The 18,401-nt window shown below is 43.1% G+C and overlaps 1 protein-coding gene across 1 annotated transcript in view; it reads left to right on the top strand.

The window, feature by feature from the left end:
* Positions 1-18,401, top strand: part of Cers3 (ceramide synthase 3) — a 100,886-nt gene that overhangs the window by 43,314 nt on the left and 39,171 nt on the right. Inside the window, exons 3-9 of the mRNA XM_059253322.1 lie at positions 2,504-2,618; positions 5,015-5,133; positions 7,748-7,805; positions 9,727-9,777; positions 11,196-11,288; positions 12,611-12,739; positions 16,311-16,417. Of these exons, the coding sequence (XP_059109305.1) occupies positions 2,504-2,618; positions 5,015-5,133; positions 7,748-7,805; positions 9,727-9,777; positions 11,196-11,288; positions 12,611-12,739; positions 16,311-16,417 (672 nt within the window). The remainder of the gene's footprint in view (positions 1-2,503; positions 2,619-5,014; positions 5,134-7,747; positions 7,806-9,726; positions 9,778-11,195; positions 11,289-12,610; positions 12,740-16,310; positions 16,418-18,401) is intronic.

Below are 18,401 nucleotides of genomic sequence, written 5' to 3'. Positions count from 1 at the left end.
ATTTTAAAAAACTGGACTACTAGGAAATATCTAACATGAAAGAGGATAGTAATTAGTGAAACAAAGGATGATACACACACACACACACACACACACACACACACACACACACACACACGAAAAACAAGTAGCCAAATGTGCTGGGGAAGGTCTTTCTGTATACTGTGAATATATGTTGTTCCCATTGGTTAGTAAATAAACAACATGCCAGCAGACCAGTAAAGCCACAGAACACGTGGTAAAGCAGATTAATAGAAATGGGTTAATTTAAGACGTAAAATCTAGCTAGCAAGAAGCCTCTCATAGGCCATACAGTTTGTAAATAATATTAAGCCTCTGAGTGACTATTTTATAAGCAGCTGTGGGACTGCCAGGCCGGGCGGTACCTGAGAAAACTTCCGGCTACACAAATGGCAAGTAGAAATCCTTTCTAATTAGTAATTAAATGTAAATGGATTAAATGCTGTAATTAAAAAGTAAGGCTGGGAAGAAGAGACAGCAAAACACACTCCACCTATATGGAGCACACAAGAAACACACTCCAAGTTCAGTGATACTCATAGGGTAAAAGGAAAAGTATGGGAGTGCAGTCCACTAATTGATTAGCTGAGAGCGTGGGTGGCTGCACTCCTCAGACACACTGAACTGCATCGATCCTAAAAGTGTTAGTACAAAGGATGCTCTTAGAGGATATAATAATTATAAACAAGGTTGTCTACAGCAATAGAGTCCCAGGACATGAAATAGAACTGTTATTATAAAAGGGAGAAACAGGCAATACAACAGTAATGGGTTTGTTGTTGTTGTTGTTTTTCAGTGCTGGGGCTGGAACCCAGGGCCTTATGCATGCTAGCAGGGCTCTCCACCTTATCCCAGCCCAATAGTTGTGGGCTTTCAGTAACAGCTAAAGTAACTAGGCAGAAGGTTGGAAAGAAAATAGCTTTAAACATGAACCGTCAGACTTAGCAAGCATCTCTAGAACATGCCATCCAACAAAAGCAGGTCTGTGTCCTTCTCTTGTGCACAGAGGGCACTCCTCATGACATGTCCTGTGCCAGGCCCCAAACACACATCTCAGTGAATGTGAGGAGGTGGCACCCATACACATGAAGTGGTGCTGGAAACCGGGAGATTAGCAAGTAAGTGAAAATGACGTCAACACACTTCTTAATAACCAGTCAAAGATGGAATCACAAGGGGAACTAGAAATACTTTTTGTTTGTTGGTTTGTTTTCGAGACAGGGTTTCTCTGTGTAGTTTTGGTGCCTGTCCTGAATAGAAATACTTTTAACTGAATGAAAAAGATCATACTATACTAGAACCCGTGGAATGTGGAAGTAGCAGGGCTGGAAGGAGTTTCCAGCTTCAAGCCCTTCTATTTAGAAATGAAGGAAGCTCAGATTAATACATTTCTTAAGAAACTAGAAAAATAAGATGAAACTCAAGTTGAAGCAGAGCTTAGGAATAGCAGTTCTGGTGGGAAGTGAATAGAAGCGACGGCGCACACAGTATGATTTCTGTGGCCGACAAAGTCAAGCACCTGGGGGACTTTGGGGTAACTGGAAACGTGACATGCTATTGACAGGAATGTGAAATGGTACTGCTACTTTGGAAAGCAAATTTTCAGTTTCTTATAAAACAATGAACACTTAATTTAACCCTTGGTGGTCTTAAAGTGAAATTCTAAACGCAACAGTTCATCCTAATTCCTAAATCTTGCACATAAATGTATTTGAATTCACAATGAAATGAATTTTAAGCTGTGTACTGCATCATGTGTTCTTACAGTATCCCCTGTGCTGTGCATGGGTCTGAAAATTTGCTCTTTGAATTTAGATTTGGGGTGCTTTGGCATTATCATTTTGTTTGTTTGTCAGTCTTTTGATATTCTGTAGCTTAAGCTGTACTGAAACTCACTGTGTATCTCAGGCTTACCCCAAACTCACTGTAATCTTTCTCCTTCACCCTAAGTGCTAGGTTATACTCATTAGCCACATGCCCAGCTTTCTCCTTGGAACCTTTGGTGGGCAGAGATTGTCTCTAACTAGCTCCATTGACAACATGTGTTAATCAGATTTCCATTGCTGTAACAAAATACCCAAAGCAATTAATTTATAAAGCAAATGTAGGTTCCAGTTCGAAGTTGAAGTTGAGTGATCTTAGTGCTTTGGCTCTGAGGTGGCATAGCCTAGCAGGAGCACGTGGTGGAGTGGACTGCTCATCTCTACAGGAAGAGACCAGATGCAGAGTCCAAGGCCCTATGAGCCCCTTGCAAGACCCATGACCTCGGGACTTCCCACTAGGCCCGCCTCTTGATGGCTTACCACAACTCCTAACAGCACCGCCCTGCAGACTAAGCTTTTCAATGTGGACCATTGAGTGTCCAAACTAGAACAGTGCAAGCAAATGCCTGAGCTTTCCTGGATACCTGAAGGGACAGCCTGGGTTTTCTGGTGCGGTCTTGGACTTCTTACTTCTCAAACCTTCTTCTTATGTTTTGTAGGTTTATTGCCACACCTCTAGCAAATGCATTTGGCATTCAAAAGACAGTGCACAAAATTAAACCAAATGCCATCCTAGAGAATTTTTTCAAGCATTCCACAAGTCAACCATCACATGTAAGTAAAAACTCTTTATTTGTAGACTTAATGACCCACTTTCTTAATGGGTTAGTCATCTTGGCTTACTTTATCCATATAAAAAATAGCTTCCATTTGACCATCAAAGGATTTGATTCATTAGATGCATTTCTTTGCTCTATTGACAAATTCAAATGTTAGAAAATATAAATATGTGTTATAAAGTCACTGACATTGATATTTTGTAGCTAGAGTTTTTCTCTCCAGGTCCCACCAAGTCCCAGCAGTCCCGTAGCCCACTTATAAAATAAACATACAGATGCTTATATTATTTAAACTACTTGGCCATTAGCTCAGGCCTACCATTGTCTATCTCTTACTCTTATACTCAGCCCATTTCTGTTCATCTGTATGTTGCCACGTGTTCCGTGGCTTTACCTGCTGCCTCTACATGATGCTCCCTGGATGGCGGGCTGGCGTCTCCTCCTCTCCGCCTTTCTGTTCTCTCAGTTCTCCGCTCTTGCTAGTCCCGCCTATACTTCCTGCCTGGCTACTGGCCAATCAGTGTTTTATTTATCAATCAATCATCCACAACAATAGTTCAAGTATTGCTTTCAGCTGTAGGATCCCACATTAGCAGTCAACACCATGATATATAGATAGATAGATAGATAGATAGATAGATAGATAGATAGATAGCAATTTAAGCTAGGTACTATGGCTTACACTTGTAATCAAGACTGCTGAGGCTGAGACCGAACCATCACCATGAGTTTGGCCCTGGCGTGGGCTGCGCAGTGACTCTGGGGACAGCCTGAGATGCATAGCAAGACCCTGTCTTAAAAATGTAAATAAGTAAATAAATCATAATATCACAGTTTCATTTTTTATTATTTATTTATTTTACATCTCAACCTCACAATCTCATTTTAATGATAGTTTTTAAACATTTGAGTAGAGAAGGCCACACTTGATACTTTTGATGATTGTGACCCTATCAAAATACATCATAAAGTGTCCATGAAGTCACTTTTCCCACATCCTTGTTTTATCCAGCTGTCTGGTCCACAAGCAGGCTTTTTTGGCCCCCAGAATACTCGTTTGCAGTTAGCTTAAACTTACTGTAAAGCTCTGATTAATCATTTAAAAAGTGGTTTCACATCAAAGTCTTAGGACTGTATTTCCTCTCTGGAATGTTAGGGCTTGGTCTCACCTGGCCCTCTGGGGTGGGATCCTGTGCACCACACTTTTTCCTCTGTCCATCAGCTGCAGCTTGTGTCTTGGGCAGGAAGCTGACAGCTTTAGGCAATTTGATTTTTGGTTTTGTTTTTATTACAGAATTAAGAGGAAGTTTTCTTATATTAGAAAATGAATGATCAAGAGATCAATGCCATTTCAAAAAATTGGTATTGTGGAAGCAGAGAGTGCTAGTTAGCAAAGGTCTAATGTACAAAACATGCCTGTTCAAACCTTGCTACAAAATGGACCTGGCCCTCTTGGCCATTCATGCTTTTTCCTGGTTCTGGCAGACCTTGTGATTTGTAACCTTTGGGCAGTAATTCATCATCTTCATTGTTTCCTATTTTAAGTCATAACCTGTAAAACTTCTGCTTCCCAGAGGAGAAGCAATCACCATTATTATACTTTATAATCATTATTTTAATGGTTGGAAATAGTTTGGACTATTTTGAAATAGGCTGTATATCAAGTTGATTGTGAAAGCAGATCGCCACCACCTGCTGAGGGTTTTCTTGGATTATCTTCTGTGACTATCAGAAGACTGAAGGAAGTAACAGAAAGCCCACTACCCTTGGTGTTGTTGGAATGGGCTACCATTTTCACATCTTGCACAAGTCGTAGCAACTCTCAGGCAAGTTTCTTTTTCTCTGTAGAAAATCATATTTGATTGACATTTTAAACTCTACTACTCTACCTGGCACCTAGGAGACCCTAAATAAATCTTAGTGAGCGCATACAGTTCAAACATGGATTGCTACTAATGTATAGACAGTTGGTCTTTCTCAGAAATCAGCAAGCTAGGATCCTCATATTCTGTTTTCTGTTTGCTTAGCTTTGGCTTGGGGGCCTGTGTATGTGAATGTGATGATTTCATAAGCAATATAAATATAAATATAAATATAAAGAGGCTCACAGTCTTGTGCCTGTCTGCTCTAGTACACAAGCTTTAGTACTTAGTCACACTGTCCCAACTGCTTGACAGCTGACCCTGTTCTTTGCCTGAGTTCTTAGAGTTGAACGCGCACGCGCGCGCACACACACACACACACACACACACACACAGGCCTGCACTCATGTGCTGGGTGCACCATGGAGGCTCCCCTCCTTCAGCTGTGTCCTGCCTTTTTTGCTGAAACACCTTGCCTTGCTGACTCTCTACTGTTTATCCTTTGATCATTCTTTCCACCTTTTTCCAGACTGATGTTTATGGACTGGCAAAGAAGTGTAACTTGACAGAGCGCCAGGTTGAGAGATGGTTCAGGAGTAGGCGGAATCAAGACAGGCCCTGCAGGGTGAAGAAATTCCGGGAGTCTTGGTAAGAAGAATGGGCAGCTTGTGTGATGCTGTCATAACCAAGGGTGTGATCATGGCAGAGAGCACACTGACATTGGACAGGAGGAAGGGTCCAAAGGCATTCTCCACTTTCCATAGGGTCTTTCCAGCTTGTGTTTTTCCCCCAACAAAACCAAGTTTGGTTTATGTGAATGGTTTCATTAATAACAAAGGGGACCAACTGAAGAGCAGCACCCAGAGTTAGTGCAAATGTACAGTGAATGGCTGCTGAGAAACCCCAAGGTTTGAGTTCCATCTTAAACAGTGTACATTGTTAAATAACGTAAGGAAAACATTTATACTTCAGCAAGTCCTTTTGAAATGTGAAAAAAGATGTTATTCTCAACTGTCCTTGCCTCCCTCTTCTCTTGTAGGAAGACTAGACACCCACCCTGTGAGGTAGACCCAATGCCTGTGCAGACCTCATGTCCTTAGCCTGAAGCCCAGACAATCCATAAACATGTCTTAACTGGTGTTTCTCTTTTCTAGGGTTGAGGTCAGAAAGTCTCAAGACTTTCTCCCATGTCTACTGTCTTTAAGGTTGTAGAAGCAAGGGGTTTGAGAGTGCATCCTAGTGAGCTCCCCTCAGACTTTCATACAGATATACAAAGAATTTTGATCACACCCACCCTTGACTCTTCCCCCGTCCTTTCCCACAGCCCTCCTAACACATCTCCCTCCCATCTTCGTGACCTCGTCTTTATTGCAGTGAGCCATTGCGTGTAGTAAGCACCACCCACATGTGTGTGGGTGCACCCGCGTGTGGGTAACCTAGCAATGGCCATACCTAGGGAGATAAATGACTCCTCTCCAAAGCTGTCATTTGCAAATAGTTCTTCTGCTAGGGGTGGGGCTTACGAGCCCCTCCTCCATCCATGGAGGAGTGCTGCAGCTTGATCTTACACACGTTTGTTCTGGGTTACTGAGTTACTGAGTATGGTGGCCATGTCCTAGCAAGAAGCCAATATTTCCCAGCACTCCTCACTGTCCTGTGGCTCTTACCTTCTTTCAGCCCCCTCTCCGGCAGTGTTCACTGAGCCTTGTGGCGGGGCTGATACAGATATCCCAGTTAGGGCTGAGAAAATGCAGTAATCACTTACTGGCTGGTATTAACTGCTGGCCGCTGCAACAAGAAAGTTTACTTGCCAATCTTGAGAATGGCACTAAACTGTGGGTTTGAACATAAATATTTGGCAGGCATTTCATAACATGTCCATTCAACAAAGCAGAAGTAGTAGATTTCTCCCTAGGGCCTATGCCTTCTCCAGCCATAGGCCCTTGATTATATTTATAGGACCAGGAGAGAATTCCCTCCCATGAACCGGAGGGCAACAATAGCTTTCTGGATTTGAGGCCTGATTCATGGGAGGGAATTTATTTTCCTTTCTTTTCTATCTATCTTTCTTTTTCATTTTATTTATTTTGAGAGCTGTCTATTCAGCTCGTTACCCATTTCTTGATTGTGTGGTTTGTTTTGTTTTGTTTATTTTTATAGTTCTTTGTGTTGTCTGTATAGTCACCCTGTCTGGTATGTAGCTAGCATTTCCTAAGCTGTTTCTCCCTATGTTAATTTTCTCTCTGTGCAAAAACTCTAATTTCACATCATCCTATTTATCGATTCTCGTTTTTATTAATGGCCTGAGCTACTCAAGTCCACTCAAGACAGTCCTTGCCTATGTTTATATCCTGAAGATTTTTACATACATTTCCTCTAAAAGTCTTCAAGATTTGCATCTCACATTAATATCTTTGATAATTGTGTGTTGATTTTTGTATAGGGTGAGAAATAGAAATCATATTAAGCCCTAAATGTGGGTAGCCTATTTCCTCATTATCATTTGTTATGGGGCTGTCTTTTTTCCAATGTGTATTTTTGACATCTTTGCCAAAAGTAGTTTGCTGTGGGATGGTCTGTATGTCAAATGTGTTGCTGATTGGTCAATAAATAAATCACTGATTGGCCAGTGGCCAGGCAGGAAGTATAGGCGGGACTAACAGAGAGGAGAATTGAGAGAACAGGAAGCTGGGTGGGGGAGACACTGCTAGCCACCGCCATGACAAGCCGCATGTGAAGATCCCGGTAAGCCACGAGCCATGTGGCAAGGTATAGATTTATGGAAATGGATTAATTTAAGCTGTAAGAACAGTTAGCAAGAAGCCTGCCACGGCCATACAGTTTGTAACCAATATAAGTCTCTGTGTTTACTTGGTTGGGTCTGAGTGGCTGTGGGACTGGCAGGTGAGAGAGATTTGCCCAGACTGTGGGCCAGGCAGGAAAATTCTAGCTACAGTAGTTGGCTTTATCTGTGACAGTATCATATTCCATTGATCAACGTGTCTGTTTCTTGAGCAAGTATTATAGTGCTATAGTGGACTATAATTTGAGATTAGGTAATATAATGTGTTCTGCATTGCTCTTTCCATAATTTAGTTTTTGTGCTTCCATGTGGATTTTAGGATAAAATGACAGCTAGGGTATGAACCTATTCTTATCCTCTAGGATACATGTTCTTCAAAGCCTGTTGTACCAAATTCCCTTTCCCCTCACCTGTCAATCACTGTTACAGAGGAGTGAAGCTTTTTCTTTCTTTTGGCAGCTGGCGATTTACATTTTACTTAATGGTAACTGTGGCTGGAGTTGCATTTCTTTATGATGTAAGTTGTCATTTTTATATCTTTGGAATTCCTCTTTAATTTAAAATATTTTGCCCGTGAATTCTATCAATGAAAAGCTCTCACCTCTAAAGGATGAGAAAGAATTTATTCTGGAGCTAAGTAAAAGTGACCATGACCCAGGAATACAGATACAAGTTACCCCAAATTCCATGTTCCAATGTGGTGGTGGTTTCCTGAAGTTCTATAGTAACAGAACAAAGCAAACATAATGAAAATACTTTTCAAAGCCATTGGTGGAAACACCAGACAAGCAGGTTAGAGCAAGGCAGGGGATTTGCAGCTGTATGCCTAGGTGCCATAAGCCAATACTTTTAACCTTTGGTTGGTAGAAGCTGGGGGTCTGTTTGTATATCCCAAGGGATTTGCCTGATAGCCATAAAGATGGTAGGTCACATATAGAGATGCATAATAAATGGCCATTAAAGGGGCTAACTGTGCCCCAAGAATAATCGAAATTAGGCTCTGAGCCACAATCATTGAGGTTCTAGTCAGTTAGCCAGCCATACAGATGGTTCAGAGTAAATTGCCTTTTCCCCCAGGAACTTCAGTTGCAGTTCTTTTAGGACATAATACTCCAAAGTTAACCAGTTTAAGAAATGGCTGTGTGGAGTCAAGATGTATCTCAGGCTATGCATGTAGCTCAGTGACAGAACCCTTGTCTAGTATGAGCAGGGCCCGGCCCAAAATAAGCCTCCTGATGTTTTATTGCTATAATTGTCTCAAGGTCTTTTTGCATTTTCATTTATTTATTTGTGTGCTTGCTTATTTTTGTGTCTTTTTTTCTTTGAGACAGGTTCTCATTATGTTTCTGAGGCTGGGCTACAACTCACTATATAGCCCATGCCAGCCTCAAACTTGTAATCTCCCCATCTCAGCATCCCAAGGGCTGAGACTGTAGGCATTTGCTACTAACCCAACTCAAGGTGCAGATACAGTGAATGACTACTCAGAAAGTACTTTTTAGGTTATTTATTTGTTCAAATAGTTCCTTCAACAAGACAGGCCTGTTACTGACCCCAGATTCACTGTAAGTAGTGAATTGTACAGTGTTTAGGAATGTGATCAATGCCCATAAGGGGGAAATGCATGCAACAGAAGAGATGGATCTGCACAGAGAGCCAGTACAATAGTGAACACCACACGTGAGTCTGTGCAACAGGAAACACAAGTGAGTCTGTGCAACAGGAAACACAAGTGAGTCTGTGCAACAGGAAACACACAAGTGAGTCTGTGCAACAGGAAACACACAAGTGAGTCTGTGTAACAGGAAACACACAAGTGAGTCTGTGCAACAGGAAACACACAAGTGAGTCTGTGTAACAGGAAACACACAAGTGAGTCTGTGTAACAGGAAACACAAGTGAGTCTGTGCAACAGGAAACACAAGTGAGTCTGTGCAACAGGAAACACAAGTGAGTCTGTGCAACAGGAAACACAAGTGAGTCTGTGCAACAGGAAACACACAAGTGAGTCTGTGCAACAGGAAACACACAAGTGAGTCTGTGCAACAGGAAACACAAGTGAGTCTGTGCAACAGGAAACACACAAGTGAGTCTGTGTAACAGGAAACACAAGTGAGTCTGTGCAACAGGAAACACACAAGTGAGTCTGTGTAACAGGAAACACACAAGTGAGTCTGTGCAACAGGAAACACACAAGTGAGTCTGTGCAACAGGAAACACAAGTGAGTCTGTGCAACAGGAAACACACAAGTGAGTCTGTGCAACAGGAAACACACAAGTGAGTCTGTGCAACAGGAAACACACAAGTGAGTCTGTGCAACAGGAAAATAGTGTGTCTGCATGACAAGAAACACCACCACAAAGAGCTGTGCTTCCTGCTGAAACCCTCTTTTGACTGACAGAGTGTCTTCTCTCCTGGCTCTTTTTTTTTTTTCCAGAAACCATGGGCGTACGACCTCTGGGAGGTTTGGCGTGACTACCCCAAGCAGGTGCGTCCTCCCTCAGGTAGCCTCCCTCTAACTCCAACCCCATGTTAAGACACCGCCCCAGGTCTCAGTGGGTTCTTTGTTTCTTTGTTTGTTGTCTGCTGGTTGGTTAGTTTTGTTTCTGTGACCCACTCTTACTAGGAACTCAGCACATACCCAAGCTGTCTTTGAACTTGTAGTCCTCTGCCACCATTTCCAAAGGAACAGGCTAAAATTAGTCTTTTTAGCATGTTAGCCTCAGCATGAACAAACAAGCAAACAAAAATGAGAAAGTGGGCTAGAATGATGGCTCAGTGGTTCAGAGGACAAGGGTTTGACAAGTGTTCCAGAAGACAAGGGTTTGAGTCCTAACACACATATGGTGGCATACTACTACCACATCTCCAGTTCCAGGGGATCCAGTGTCCTCTTCTGACCTCTGCAGTCACCAGACACACATGTGGTCCATACATACATGCAGACAAAACACCCATACACATAAAATAAATGATAGAAATCAAATAAATGAAACAACAGGAAGAGGGAACAAGAGCACATTAGAAAGAAAAGTCCTGTTCATCACACAGGCCATAATGCAGTCCTATTGATGCCAGCCCATTTACCCTTCTCAAGAGCATCCGTTATCCCTGGTGCATAACAGCTGTCCTCCAGCCTAGTGCCCTACGATGCCAGCCACTGCTTACTCAGGATTTGGGTTGGCAATTGGACCTAGGCTAACAGAAGCAGATCTGTTCCACGTGGTGTCAACTGAGATCATTCATACATTCCTAGTCAGCTGGTGGTCTCCCCCCTAATATATCAGCTGGCACTTAAATAGTCTTTTTTGTGGCCTCTTTAGTATGATAGCTCAGCTTTCTTAAACAGTGCTCATGAAGTCTATGCTTGTATTGCATTGACTACTCTCCCCTTGGCCAAATACCAGGATGAAATCCATAGTCCTGTGGGAGGACACCATGTAAGGCCGTAGATATTAAAAATCCACATTCAATGGGTGTGTTAGATAACCATCCATCATACTGACTAACACGCCTCAGGTCACAATTTGCCTCAATATCTCAAGAAATTCCCTACTATAACATGACTAAGAAAAATTCTAGCTGTAGAAATTTAGTAACTTATTCAGAAGACAATTTTAGAGTCCTTAAACAGTTACATATCTAAAATAACTCACATTAAGCTAAAATTAGGCAGTCACATCTATAGCATTTCTTAAACTTTTTAGTCAAAACATTTCATTTGGTTTAGAATGCTTCTCTAATCATTCAAGGATTAAACACCTTGACATTTATCTGTGATTCCTTTGGGGATTGGAAGTCACTGTAGCTTCCTGCAGTCTTGTGGAGTATACGTGGGTTTTCATCAAATCAAAATGTGTTCTTGTGAGGTGGAACTTGGAGGAATGATGTTTTTCCTTCCCTCAGCCTTTGCTGCCATCACAGTACTGGTACTACACCCTGGAGATGAGCTTTTATTGGTCACTGCTGTTTAGCCTGAGCTCTGATATCAAGAGGAAGGTGAGTGTGTGTTTACAAAGCTTCCTTTATCCATTTCTTCAAATTTTTTCATTCCTTTGCCCCCAGTTCTACCTATAAATTGTATTTTGTGTATAGTAGCTCTTGTCAATGGCTATTTTTGCTTTGACAGTGCATAGACTAATTCCAATTATGCCCATGCTCTGATGTCCTGAGAAGGGCCTAGAGAGAAACATAGAAACTTCATGTTTGAAGCTGTATTCCTGGTCATAAGAAAACACCTCTCTTTTCTGTTTGCTTTGTCTTTGGAGGGCAGTGTCCCTAGTGCACAGGAAAACCTTGTTAGTGTAACGACTCTAACTCTACACCACATCTTTTACATGATGGCAAACTACTTTATACAATCCTTTCAAATGTTTTCAAAGACTTTGGAATGACTACCTACCCCTAATTCCTTAGCTATCCCTATGAAAAATCTTGTTTTAGCACAAGTAGCTTTGCTTTATTTGCAGGGAAACTGAGGTATTCTTTTTTTTTTTTTTTTTTTTTTTTGGTTTTGGTTTTTCGAGACAGGGTTTCTCTGTGTAGCTTTGCGCCTTTCCTGGAACTCACTTGGTAGCCCAGGCTGGCCTCGAACTCACAGAGATCTACCTGGCTCTGCCTCCCGAGTGCTGGGATTAAAGGCGTGCGCCACCACCGCCCAGCTCGAGGTATTCTTAATGTCACAAAGTGACACATTTCAGGGCAGTCTGGTTTACTGCATCACTGGGTCAGGTGTCATGTTAGACCCTCAGTGCAGCCACAGGATTTCCTCAGCAAAGCAACTACAGAAGACTGTTGGTGCCTCGAATCTTCATAGACTAACCCAGTGCAAAATTCTAGCGTGCAGAAATGTTTGTTAAATAAAGTTAAGATCAACTAAATATTAGGGTTAAATGGAGCTGGCCCGATTAAACGCTCTTAGAGTTAAAGGTTGATGCAGCTGTCACTAGTGTCACTAGTGTCACTAGTCACTGCAGCCCACAGATATCTCCAGAGAAAACTGGGTCCCAGAGTCTAAGAATGTAGTGTATGGAGCCATGGGAAGGATGTCACAAGTGCTCAGTGCTGTTTCAAAGTTAGACTACTTCATCAATAAGGCTCATACTTACCCTGGCTCCCTACTACTGTGTTAAGAAGTAGAAAAAAATACATACATAGACACATACATATGTACATACATACATACATACAGTACATACATGCATAATTCTAAATGTCAAAACATGCAGATGTAAGTTACTGGTACCATTATTATTCTCCCTTCCAGTCACTGGGAAATAACTGCTTTTGCTTAATGGCTTCCATTTTCTCTCCTTATGTAGGATTTCCTCGCTAATGTCATCCACCACCTGGCTGCCATTAGTCTGATGAGCTTCTCCTGGTGTGCTAATTATATCCGCAGTGGGACCCTCGTGATGCTTGTGCACGACGTGTCAGACATCTGGCTGGAGGTAAATGTTTGCCACGTCCTGCTTTTCACTAAGTGCTCACAGAGAGAATTATCTGTGAGGATTTGGCAGGGTCCTCCGTCCTGAAAACGCCCAAAGCCTGAAAAGGTACGGGCTCCCAGAGCCTTTGCGATGAAACCTCTTGGTGTCTACTGTGCAGTCTCTGCGCTGAAGGAGCGAGAGTCTGTTTTGTGGGGTTGTGCTCCTGGCCGCTGCAAGCCGCTGCCCATTCAGGAAGGGAGATGAGATTCTCGAATGAGAAACCAAGTCGAGGTTTTGAGAGGCAGAGCTTGGAAATTGTTGCTTTCTGGATTCTCGAAGTTGGACAGCTCCCTCCAATCCCTCTCGCTTTAGGGAATGCCAACTGATGTTTGTAAAACGACATTTGTTTCTGAGAGAGAAAGAGGGCTTGGGGTGTCTTGAAGCGGGGAACATTGAGACAAAAGCCTTCCTGTTTCTACATCACACAGACTATGAGAACAAAGGCGTGGCAGGACTGTTTCTCCAACTCTGCTAGCATCAGCTCCTGTCGGCGTGGGACTCTGACTGAATGGTCCCCTCTCTGTCAGGTCTCCCCTGTAATCACAACAGCATTTCCCAGGACCAGTTCCTGACTCACCTTAGTGTCCTCATTCATAACGAACCCAAGGAAAATAATGCCAAATTACTGTACACTTGGGATTGCTCCTTGGAGTGCTAATGGTTGAGCATAGGTCGATATGGAAGAAATTAAATTTAATAGAATTTCATTCTTCCAGATTTGGGTTCAGCCAGTTTTTGATAAAGGGCCAGAGAGTAAATCTAGTTTTGTGGACTTCATGTGATTTATGTCATATATTCTTTCTTTTCTTTTTCCTGTTTTTATACACTTGAAAATATGAAAACCCTTCTTAGTGCCCGGGCAGCTTTAGTTCTTGGATGGGAAGGTAGTTTGCCCAACCCCGTTTAAGAAGTAACCAGAAGTCATGTGAAGTCTCGTCAAAGCAGCTGGCCTCTGAGATATTTGTAAACTGTCCCCATCACAGAGTGTTGGACAGGGTTATCCCGTGTCTCAGGGCAGCTCGGCAGAGCAGGGCTGGGCCAGGGTGGTGTCACGCTGCTTTCTGAACGCAGCCTCCTCTGCTACAAGCACCCCTTTCTCTGCTCTCATCTCAGTGGCCTTGGCGAACGAGGACGCTACATTAGGCCCGAGTTAAGAATTACATACTCATGTCTAGCTTCTGAACACACGTTTGCTCACTTTGGTGTGTGTCCAGCCTTAAAACACTGCCATTGTGTTTTTAAGGGAAAGCTAGACTTTAATGCTGGGTCTGGATGCTTCGTTTACCCAGCCTTCCCTCTCCCTTCTCATAGACATAGCATAATTCCCTACGAGACTTGGGCAAATTACTTATTGTTTTGTTTTTTAGCCCCAGCTGTAACATGAGAAGTCATATCAGTCCCTTATGGTATATTATAATGTTTAGCTCATTACTGTTTGAAATTTTTCCAAGTTCTTAGGTAAAAAAACAGGGAAAAAAAGGCATGTCAGACTTAGAGGTCCTTTCATGGTTAAAATATAAGTGCCGCCTCATGTTGTTACTAGTCATGAATCATTCTTGATCCACAAGTCATGATCTAACTCAAGGCTCATACACAAGGCTAGTGCCCTCCGTCAACAGCAGGGGGTAGAGACGACCCTGCGTGGTGGTGGTGGTGGCGGGGCCTCTTTTTGCTGTTCTCCCAAGGACGTATGACCAAAGGTTTCTTTGAATGGCTGTCACATGTTTGCTTTCTCAGTCCAGCTCTAATTGAACCCAGACCCGGCAGCACTCTTGCCCATGCCGACTTTTCCCGAGTTAGAGCCTGCTCATCTTTGGAAGCCTCAAGATAGGTGGTGTGTCTCTTAGTTCCGTCTTTGCAACAACAAAAACTTCCTCAACACCTACAATCCTTTCTTATACCGGCCCTGTTCATTGCCGTTTCTTGGCATCTTTCTGATCCTCTGTTATTCTCCATGTCCAAATTCAGACCCAGAACCCAACATTTTCATGTATCCTGATTAATACTTAGCATTTATGAAGGGCTACCATTTATCATTCATCATTACACAGTCTAGAAGATGTTGAAGGGATTTCTGCCCAACAGTACCATTTTGCCCTCAAGAGTGGGCTTATAGAGTTTCTAATAACTGTGCACATACCCACCTTCCCACCTTGGCCTGACTTCTGACCTTGAAGAAAGCTATGCCCTCCATTCTAGTCACTCTAAGACTCTGGCCTTGTCTCTTACCCATCCTTCACTCTGTAGGTACATTGCTCTCTATGTTAGCTGTCAAAGCTATGCCTATTGTACCCTCCGCTACCCTCACAAGATGTTAATGTTGTCATCCTTGGGAAGTTTTGGAAAGCATGGAAAACACAGTTCAGATGCTCCTAGAGGGCATAGGTGTTGCTTTTCTTGTTCTAGGAAGGCCTTGAGCCTCCATGATGTAATTTCAGAACCTTTCAAGTCTAAGCTATGCTCCTTTGCATTAGTAACTTCTCTGTTGACACGAAAAATACCATGACCAAGGGCAATTTCAGAAGAAGTTTATTTTGGTGTATGGTTCTAGACGGTTAAATATCCACAATGGTGGCGAAGACGTGCAGCAGGAGCAGCAAGCTCAGAGATTACGTCTCAAGTACACACGGAAAACAGAGAGAGAGAGAGAGAGACAGAGACAGAGACAGAGACAGAAAGACAGAGACAGAGAGAGAGACAGAGAGACAGAGAGATAGAGAGAAAGGGAAGGAGGGAGGGAGGGAGAGAGAGAGACAGAGAGAGAGAGACAGAGAGGCAGAGAGACAGAGAGAAAGGGAAGGAGGGAGGGAGGGAGGGAGAGAGAGAGAGAGACAGAGAGAGAGACAGAGAGAAAGGGAAGGAGGGAGGGAGGGAGGGAGAGAGAGAACGAGCACAAAAAGTGGGCCAAGGGTATAAACCCTCAAAAGCCTATACACAGTGTTGTACTTCCTTCAGCAAGGCTAGATCTCCTTAAAGCTCCATAACTTGCCCAAATAATGCCACCAGCTGATGACCAAACATTCAAATACATGAGCCCATGGGGGAATCTGCCATCCAAATTACCAGACTCCCTAAATGGGTGGTCTGTATACCAGAACTCTACCTGTACCTCACCTCCCACTTCATCATGGGTGAGACCAAGAGTACATCCTTAATGCCATGTCGACTGCAGCATTTTAGCTAAGCTCACCACATTTCACTCCTGTTCCAGGCTTTCTCTGGACCAGCACACCTCTCAAAGATATGAAGTAGATGTTTCTACCGAATGCATGCTGGGATTCATTGTGCTGACTTCCAGTGTTGTAGTTCCTTATCATGTCTTTTAAGGCATTCTTTTATGGAAAATTTCAAACACAGGGACACAGAGCTGTCCTCTACCTCTAGGGTTATCATCATGGCTAGTCTCATGTAATCTATGTCCCCATCCACAGCCCAGACTTTCGCCAGGTTGCTTTCAGACAAGTCCTTATCCAGTTATTTGTAAAATCCATGCCGCGAGCATCTTAACTGATGGCAGCCTCTCCCTTTTCAGTCCGCTAAGATGTTCTCCTACGCTGGATGGAAGCAAACCTGCAACGTTCTGTTCTTGATCTTCTCCGTTGTGTTCTTCATCAGCCGATTCATCATTTTCCCATTCTGGTGAGTAGGCAAGTGCAGTGCCATATCCTGCCTCGTGGAGCCACAACACCATCCCCTCACCCTTCCATTCCTTCCAGTTACTTCTGGCAAATTGAGCCAGACAGAGAATGCGATGGAGTCGTTTTTATAGCTTTACTAAAAAACACAATGTTGTGGCTTATGTTTTTATAAGTAACTAAAACAATTCTCTCCAACATGGGACTATCACAGAGGGCGCTTCAGTGGCTGGGCAGTAGCTAGTGCTCTCCATACTGCCTCAGGCATGTGCGTTTTTCTCTGTGATCAGCAGCTTTTCTGGTCACTCAGTCAACAGGCAGACCCTAGGCCTCCAGAAGAATGGGCTGTTCTGTGTTGTAGTAGTCACAGCTGCCCCCTGAGTGCCATAGGGCTGCTGTGAGGGAGGTCCCTGGCACGATATCTCCTATGACAGTCCATTCTCAACGATCATAATTTCCTACACGTTGACTGACAGGAACCAGTATAAGCATGGGGAAGCATCAGATTGCCTGGAAGGAAAAGCCTAGAAACAACCTCAGTAGAGGGCTAGACTGGGAGCTATTCAGCTCCTCTCAATAGAAGAATGCAGAAACAGATGGAGACTCCAGTTCCATACCTCTTCCTTAGGTAGATGGACAGCAACTCTGACCAGCATCCAGGGAGGTCTGGCCAGAGTGGTCAATGGGGGCTGTCTTTGTCAAGGAAACCAGCCGCATTCTGTACACCAATACTAGAGGTCTTGAAGTAGTATTTCTTGGAAAGGAGAGGTCTAGTGCAGTGGCTAATTTCAAGGATGGGAATCAGGCTGGAATCAAATCCTGTGCCGTACTTAACTGCCTATGTGCTCTGGGGCAGGTTAGACCATCTCTCTATAACTTCCTTTCCTTATCTGTAAAATAGAAGTAAGAGTTAATGTGAGGCTTAGCTGAGATACTACACCCAAGAGTTTTAGAAAAATCTCTGCTACCTAGTAAAGACTTAGTAAGCTGTGCCTATTTTATTAAAATTATCCATGAGAATTTCAAAATTGAGAGTTTAATCCAGAATCAAATCCAAGACAAATGCCTCATACATTGCTTGTTTGGTAGACTTTTTGTTGTTAGTAAATTCTGCTCTTCCACATTTATGCATATGCACTGTGCATTTTGGTGTACAGTGAACTCCTCCAGCCCCCCTTCCAAGAAAGGAAATTATACTGTTTCTTGGTAAGACTGGTTCTAAAGCCTGGGCAGCCATCTTGACTCCATGGAAGTCCTCAGTTGAGGGAACTCCAGGAAGCTTCTCTAGTATAGTGCAGGGCCTGTCTTTGATACTGCAATAGAGAATATTTACCTCAGACCTTTTCACGATTTCTAATAAACAAGCAACCAGCTGAGTACATGCTGACTTTAGAAATTGTAGATTTCAGGGCTCCTGCTGCTGCTGGCATTTCTGAATTTCTGGATGAGTCAGTAACTAGCATTTGACATTTCCTTGACCTCTACACTGGATTCACCCGCTGGTATCGAAGGGCAACATAGACTACTGTTCATCATCTTTTAGGTGTTAGACAACCGTCAGCCAGTATTGACAGACTGGACTGTCAGAGTCTGCTGGTAACAAGATTCCATGCTGACAGTGACTCCCATTGTTCCGAAAGTTTAGATGAACTGCACCAAGCCACTTGAAGTTTGGAGTCACAGTATTCTTTGAGAAAACACTCAGTGGTTTGTAATGAAGAGTGATTTCACTCAGAAAAAGAACTGCTTCCAGCTGCAGTGCCCTGCTCTGGCCTAATCCCATCAACTTGGACTTTGCTACGCTATCATCATGGTAGTGCCAAAGAGAAATTGTCATTCCTTGTTGTTAGCCTTGTTCCAGCCACCTGTCCCAAACTCTGTGGCTTCAGTTCTCCAGGAAGTCTTACCCAGGCAGAGCTTGTTGGGAGTCGACCACTGAACCAGTGTGCAGATAATAGACGCCCCTGCTTCAAGACTCGGACGTGTGT

Source organism: Peromyscus eremicus, chromosome 1, assembly GCF_949786415.1.
Source record: "Peromyscus eremicus chromosome 1, PerEre_H2_v1, whole genome shotgun sequence".
NCBI lineage: Eukaryota > Metazoa > Chordata > Mammalia > Rodentia > Cricetidae > Peromyscus > Peromyscus eremicus.
This window is presented reverse-complemented; position numbering and strand designations above follow the sequence as displayed.